We start from the raw sequence: 7,565 nt of genomic DNA, 5'->3' as shown, positions 1-7,565 counted from the left end.
CCAGTTGGGACAGCTTTCTCCCAGTTTTCCCAAGAACAGATTAAAGTGAATACAGACCGAGACAATGGGTAAACTATGATGTAAAGTTTATATACAAGAATATAACATTTATCTGAAGTATTTACAAGGTTAATTAAAGCAATATTTTACAACTCTTCCAGGTTAACCACTAGGTATATTACAGTTAGGCTACAGATGGTTTAATTTGGAAAATAATAAAAAAAAAAAGTTGCATTCAGATCAACCAGCTCCAAAACTTGTTCATATTTTCTGAGAGAGAAGGGCTCAGACTTGTGGAAAATAAAATGTGAGAATGGTTAATATACTCTTACTGGTGCCTATGTATCACATGCAAGAGTCGTAACATGACCTTTATAGTGTTAATATAGATGGCAAGCCATTTCACCTTAGTGAAAGAGTCATACCCACTGTGACAGGCCAGTCGCACGCGTGGCTGTCTTTCTCTGCATCTCCTACTTTTGCACAACAAACATGCACGTATACAGAGAAGCAGCAATATAAATGAACCAGCATTACCAAAATGAAGAGGGAAAATCCTCAGACCAAAGTCACATTTGCAACCATGAAAACAACAAAAAAAAAAGCTTTAAGCGAGATACTTTAATACTTCCCAAAAATAGTCATGATTTTTTTTTTTATTACATTTTAACCTATGTACAGAAACGGAGGGCTCCCTCCCCTCTCGGAGAGCGGTCACCGTGTCTCATGCCTGTGGCATGTCGAGGCTTAGAGGGGCCAAAGCAAGAAGGTGCGGGAGGCCCGGAGATCTCGGGACAGAGGCGGCTGCCGGAGGTGGCCAGAGCCCAAGCCACTAACACTGCAGTTTGCGGATGCTGCGGGAGAACCGCTTGAAAGCCCGCTGCCCTTTCTGCCACCGCTTCAGCGAGGTGATCACCAGTTCCCCAGCTTGCTTCTGCCCCATCACCAAGTAGGGGACGTTGATGTCATTCATCTCATCACAGGTACACTGGAGGCCACCTTTGAGCCAGAGCACGATCTTCCTCAGATCCCTTTCCGTCAGCCCATTCAGCTTGTAGATGGTTTTGCTCTTTGTTTCGGGGGTGATCTTGGTATCCCCATTGATGTAGGCAATCTCCTTCACTTTTATCTTCAAGGCTAATAGAGTGAGGGGAGGGGGAAGTGGGGAGAGGGAGAGAGATTGAGAGGTTTTTTCCCATTAGTGCACATAAAGAGGACCTGGGGAGGGAGGTGCTCTATTGCTAATTAAACTGTCAGGGCTGACAGAAGAGGCAGCAGGTGGCTCCATTTCTAAAGCCACAAAGGGCATGCAAGTCATTTCAGTCTGAATCAACCTTAGGGTTGAGGGTTTTTGGGTTTCTTTTCTCCTCTCCTCCCTCCCCCTCTTTTTCCTTCTTTTCTAGATTAATATTTTCTCCGGCTTTTCTCCTGTTTGCAAACAGAGAGAGGGCAGGTTTGCTACATTAAGCAGCACTCTGTTTTTTTGCTGGGAGAGGACAGTCTTCCTGAAACTAGAGTTTGAAGGGGATGTGGGGAGGTGAGTACCTAGACCTAATCTGAAACTTGATCTCGGCTGTGGCTGAAAACTTCTAAACTTAATTTATTAGGCTGGAGAGGATTTTAGGCAAACCTGTAAGGAAATGATATTTCACATGCATTGTTTTTTTGAAAGAATAGATCCCATGGAGGGCAAATTGGTCCAACAGCTGCATTCGATTTGGTAAAATAACTAGGAGGGGGATACAGGGCTCTGTAGGAATCTGTGGGGCATGTTTAGCTTTAGGAGGATTTATCTGAGTGCGATTTGCCAGGCCAAAGCTATTGGTTGTTTTAGCAATTATGTCCCACAGTCATGGTTTCATGTTTTGGGTGGTGTTTTTTTATTTTAAAGAAAGACTTTTGAATTGTTGTAGATATTTATACTACAAATCTGTTTCCAGGTATAAACATTGACCTATTATAAAAGGATTCCCCTCCTTATTCCCTTTTTCTCTTGAAATGCTAATGTGTGGATAATGTGCCGTTCAGTTGTCTGTGTCGAAGGGGCTTTCTCATCCTCTTCTAACCCCAGATCTTCCCATTAAGTTTATATCCCCAATTGTCTCTGCATTACCTTCTCTGTCAAATGATATATAGAGTTTCATTCTTAATCTGCAGAGAGAGTCTTTCTTATGATACGTGAGAAAGAGCCGCATGACCATTCTTGTATGTCTAAATGCAGCTTCGCTCTACTTCTCCCCAGGCAATAGTCTGGATGAAAGATTCTTTTTTCTTTTTTTTCCCCCATTTTACTTTCTATTCGGCTTGCCAGCAACATCCACATAAAAGAGCACTACTACTACTTCGAAACAGCAAACAGAAAAGGGCCACTTTTTATTCCAAGCTGGAATTTTGTGTTTCATGACCGAATGGTCAGACGGGTCCATCTGCAGATAAGACAAAGCCCTGCCTTTATTCAGGCACATCTCTGTCTCATTCCACTGGGAGTTTTATCTGATCCTCAAGTTTCAACCGGAGGGCTCTGCTTCCACTTACCAAAGTCATTTTTGCAGAGGTTTTCCACGATGTCATTATCATCTTCATTTTTGTTTTTGCAGGCATCGCAGACCTTGGGTGCTGGAAATGCAAGGGACAGTCCCCGTCAGGCTCGGGGAGAAAGGAACAGCAGGTGGCGTTGGGAACCCTTCGGGAAACGCCGGTTTTCCATCCCTCCATGGACGGACTGAACCTGCGCCTTCTCCCCGCCAGCCCCGGCGCTGCCCCAGCACTTTGACGCGCCTTACCTTGCTGCAGACCCGCTGGAGGGGGGCACGGGGTGCTTTTAAGGTCACACCTAAACCGAAAGTTTTTTTTACGGGGGAGAGAGTAAAGAGAGGGAGGACACGCGACACAAAGCACTCCAACACCGCGCTTCAGCGATGATCTTTGCAGAAGGAGATTGTCCCTTTGGGAGCCGCGCAGCTCGAGTCCGGGCTCCCGGACCGTTCATTTCGAGACGGGGACGGGCAAAGGCCGGGAGCTGCGGGCCGGTGCCAGTTCCCCGACGGTGCCTGCGGTTTCCCCGGTCCCCTCGGGAAATCCTTCCTAAGCCTGATCTGCGGCGCCCTCCCCGGCCCCCCCGTCCCGGAGCACCGGGACGTGCTGTAACGGGCGGGAGAAGCCTCCGCTCCCCTGCAGAAAGCTGGGGAGGGAGCCCGCTGTCGGGGCGGCTCATGGGGGGCAGATGCTGCCGGCCCGGGGGCAGCCCGGCGGCTCCCTCTTACCTTCCCTGGTGACCGGGAGGATGTGGTCGCTGCTGGCCAGCGGGATGCAGAGGTCGTTGTCCTTGGGGAAGCGGCTGCAGTCCAGCATGTCGGGCCAGGGGAAGCCGAAGGCGGACATCACCGGGGCGCAGCTCTCCTTCACCTCCTCGCAGAGCGAGTGGCAGGGCTGGATGATCTCGTCCAGGTCGTCAATGCAGACGGGGGCGAAGAGGGAGCAGAGGAACTTCCTGGTGTCGGGGTGGCACTGCTTCTGCACCAGCGGGATCCAGGTGGAGGCCTGCTCCAGCACCTCCTGCACCGTCTCATGCCCCAGCAGGTTGGGCAGCCGCATGCTCTGGTACTCGATGCCCCGGCACAGCAGCATCGGGGCCGGGATGGGCTTGCAGTTGGAGCGCTTGTAGGAGAAGTCGGGCTCCCCGAAGGGGAAGAGCCCGGCGGCCGAGCCCATGCACTGGGACGCCAGCAGGAGCAGGGCGCAGAGGCGGCGCTGCATTTTGGGGTGCGGAGGGGAGGGGGGGGCTGGCGAAAGGCTTGGGGGGCCGGGGTGGCGGGGCGCGGAGCGGGCGGCGCGCCGCTGCCCTCAGCCGCAGGCAGCGTCCCCCAGCCCGGGCTCCTGCCTGCCAAACGGGGACGGAGGGTCTGAGCGAGATGCGGGGGCAAACGGGAGTTTTCTGGATTTTTTTGTATGCAAATGGCAGGGGGAGCGGGGGCTGGGAGGAGCCTGGTGACAGCCATCCAGAAAGGATTGGTCACTACTTTCTCGGTCTGCTTTTGCTCAGGGGGATTGTCTTTTGGCAGGAAATCCTTGCAAGAAACGTTACCGTGCGAGCACGGGGAAGGATCCCCGCGAACAAAGAGCCACGAAAGCCCGAGGAGCTCCTCGGCCGGGCAGGGGGAGAGGGGCCGCTCTCAGGCCGCGGGTAGCTGGAGGTGAGCTTTGCAGTTACTGCGAAGCGGCGGGACCCCCCTCTCCCCCCGGCCCCCCTTGCCTACGTTTGGCGCTTCCCCGCCAGCGGATGCGTGATGTGGCCGGGCCGATTCCCCAAGCAGGGGCGAGGCTGTCTGCTCCCTCGGCCCCCGGGGGGCGTCTGGCACCTCCGCCCCCTCCCCGCGGTGCTGGCAGGGCTCGGCCCGGCCCTGGAGCCGCAGGCAGCGGCTGGGGGCTGCCGGCTCCCCCAGCTCGGCAGCGCCCAGCCGCCGGGGGCTGCCCTGCCGGGCCCTCCTGCTGCCCCCCCAGCCCCTCCTGGTCCTGGCTGTCCCCTGCGAGGACCGGGGGGGCTGCAGTGGACCCCGGCCCTACAGCCCCCGGATGGCCCCCGACCGCCAAAGGGGGTTTTCCCGGGATGGGAGCATCCAAGTGTGTTTGAAATGCCATCACCTGGCACGTTTTTCTGAGGCTGAAAGCTTGGGCCTGGCTCTGCGCAGCGTAGGCACGTCCCTTTCCCTTCGCTCCTGTCTTCACCTAGAAACTCCCTTAAAGAATTATGTTTGTGTTGATGTATCACAAAGGGGAAGACAACAGGCAAGGCACTGGGATCACAACGCAGCTTCAGAGCAATTTGGATATTTCTTGGATTTTTAGTAATATTATTTATGGGATTATTATGGAAAAGAGTAGGCCTGTGTAGTATCATTTTGTGGTAAACCACATTCATTAATCAGCTACTGAATATATCTCCTTATAGAGATGTTTTATGGGAAGCTACCTTTAGCCATGATGACTTCCGTAAATTGCAGGATCCCTGGATGTCCAGTGTCCAGACTGGGCTTCACGGAGGTCTGGGTCACTGCTTGTGGCATAGGAAAGAGATGGGACCTGCAGCATCTTCCCCGGGGAAGGCAAGGGGCTGCCGTGGCCGCAGTGCTGCCCCAGGCAGGCTGTTGTCATGCACAAAGCCAGTGCCAGCTCCTTCAGAGGAGGTTTCAAGATCCTTTCCAGCCAGCCATGCTCACGGATGTAATCTCCGTGTAGGCCAGCTTCTCTCTTACTTAAAGTGGTTTTATACCTGGAAAATAAATGTCCTGAATGTCTAGTATCACTTGTGGAAGGGCTTAAAAGTAGTTTATTTCTTACAGCTCCACATATTCTTGCCATTTATTATCTGTGTCCAACTCATTCCTTTAAACAATAAATCTGTAAGCTCTTGGCCTCAGTCAGCTTCCATGGCACTGAGCCCCACCGATGACTTATGGTGCCCATTTTAAGCCCGTTTTGCCAAGTCCTGAGGATTGCCAGAGGCTGTAGCTGTTGCCACTTGCAGGAGATGTCGCTTCCAGCTGCCGGTGGTGGTCCTACTGGCCTCTGTCCCCAAACTCCTCTTCAGTGGAAGGAGACCTACCAGCACGTTTGCTCTTACCCTCATTGGTTGGGCTATTCACCAGGTCTTTGTAAAATGGACAAGTTTGTGGTTTTTCTCTCTCCTTTTTTCACTGCTTCTCATTTTTTGGAGTCATTGTCACCCCTTCAGGTGGATCTCAGCATGATCGGAAGACAATTTGCCTGCTCCATAAATTCCCAGTAGTCCTGCACACTGCTTTCCATAGACCCAGCCGGCTGGGACCCGAATCTGAACAGACTCTGTTTAGACTAGAGATAATAACCATTTTCTGTGGTGGAGGATGAGACATTTCTGACAGAAATCTGCTATTTTTTTTTACCAGAAATGTTTGCTTGTTTGTTTCCAGCCCGCAGGAAATAAGGAGGAAAAACAGAGTTTTTCCTGTATTAAGCTTCGATTAGAAATGAAGCTTTATGAGACCTTACTATTTCCATTTTTAATCACCCTTGGCAAATTCACTTACTATATATTTGAAACTATCTGAGATCATGTAAACAAAACCAGCCCAAGACTGCAGCCCCAAGCAATCACGACGGCCCTCGCTCTGATCCCTCGCAGGGGAAAGCGCCGGAGCGCGAGGCTGCCGTTGGCGTTCCTTGCTGTAAACTCGGGTACGGCTTTCCTGACCTGCGGACCTGAATGCCGTTTGCAGTCGTGGTTTAGCAGGGCCCGTACACCAACGCGGGCTGGGTGTGAGCTGCGTGGAGTGGCTGCTGCGGCTGGGGAACCTGCTGCATTCGCAGGGTCCGGGTGATTTTCATGCTAAATGCTGCAAGTCCAGCAAAGCCTAAGTAGGAAGAGCAGCTTTGGGTGTCTGTGCCAGTGTGTTCAAGGGGTATCGGGGGTGGAGGAGGAGACACTCGAGGGGCCGTCTCCATGTGGGATGTCGGGGGTGCCTGCGGTCTTGGGTGACTGCTGAGGGTGGGGAGACCTTGCAGCCCTGCCCTCCTGGGCCGGCCCTGCTTCGCTTGCATCGCCTTTTGGGAGGGATGGGGCTGGCTCTGAAAGGCGGGTCTGGGCAGCCCTTGGGGAGCAGGGTTGTGTTTCGGGCTGCCCCGGGTGCGGTTGCTTTCCCCGACTGCCACGGCACACGTCGGGGCCTGGGGGGCACTTGCGCGGCCCGGGAGCATTCCCGGCGGGGCGTCTCCCCGGCGGGGCCGGGACCGAGGTCGGTCCGGGGGAGCGGGGGTGTCCCGCTGCACGCGCTCAGGCTAATAAACAGCCGCTGTTTCACGCTTAATTGGGAATGAGACTAATGAGCTCTTCACGGCCATTGGCGGTGTAAGCCCCCGGCCCGCCCCGGCCCTTCAAGCGTAGGCGCGGCTGCCCCAGGCGGGCCGGCGCTCCGGCCTGAAGCGGCCCGGGAAGGCAGGGCCGGGGGCCGGGGAGCAGGGACGGCGCCTGCGGGGGGGGGGGCCGCTCTCCCCGGAGCTTGCAGCCGCCAGGTAAGGGCGCTAAGAGACACCCCCCCTCTCTCCCCAGGAAAGGCGGGGGGCTGGAGGGGTTGGGCACCCTCCCGGGTAAAGCCCTGAGCCGCCTGGTCTGACCTGGGGGGAGCCAAGCAGGACCGCACTCTTCAAAGACAATGATGTTTTAAGGTACATCTTTTTTTTTTTAAAGGGAGTGTAGGCTTTTCAGGTCCCGTAAATTCGTCAAGTGGTACGGACAGTTAAGCTGCTTTAAACCCCTGAAAGTGGCCACCTTAGATGCTTAAAGCAATATAAGCTGTTAAAATACCTTTAATCCTGAAGTGCTTAAATCACCTTAAATCTTGGGAGTTAGGTGAGAGAATGAGCTGTCTGGAAAAAAAAGACCCCAACCCCAGTCCTCTCCCCCTCCCCCCCAAAAAAAACCCCAAACAACAAATCCCTCAGTAAATGCTACCTGATGGATGGGGGTGAAAATGAAGGAACTGTGGGGAAAATGATTCGAGTCCTTGGTGCCTGCAGGGAGTTAAGAGTAC

The 7,565-nt window shown here is 53.6% G+C and overlaps 1 protein-coding gene across 1 annotated transcript; it reads right to left on the bottom strand.

Annotated features, from left to right (window-relative positions):
• Window positions 1-832: 832 nt before the first annotated feature.
• SFRP2 (secreted frizzled related protein 2) lies at window positions 833-3,756 on the bottom strand. The gene is made up of 3 exons (XM_059818141.1): window positions 3,264-3,756; window positions 2,536-2,616; window positions 833-1,137 (listed from the first exon to the last, which is right to left on the bottom strand). The coding sequence occupies exons 1-3, from the start codon at window positions 3,754-3,756 to the stop codon at window positions 833-835; spliced, it is 879 nt and encodes a 292-aa protein (XP_059674124.1).
• Window positions 3,757-7,565: the final 3,809 nt, after the last annotated feature.

This window comes from Gavia stellata, chromosome 5 (assembly GCF_030936135.1).
Source record: "Gavia stellata isolate bGavSte3 chromosome 5, bGavSte3.hap2, whole genome shotgun sequence".
Classification (NCBI taxonomy): domain Eukaryota; kingdom Metazoa; phylum Chordata; class Aves; order Gaviiformes; family Gaviidae; genus Gavia; species Gavia stellata.
Note: the sequence above shows the minus strand (reverse complement) of the source record. Positions and strands in the feature narration are given on the sequence as shown.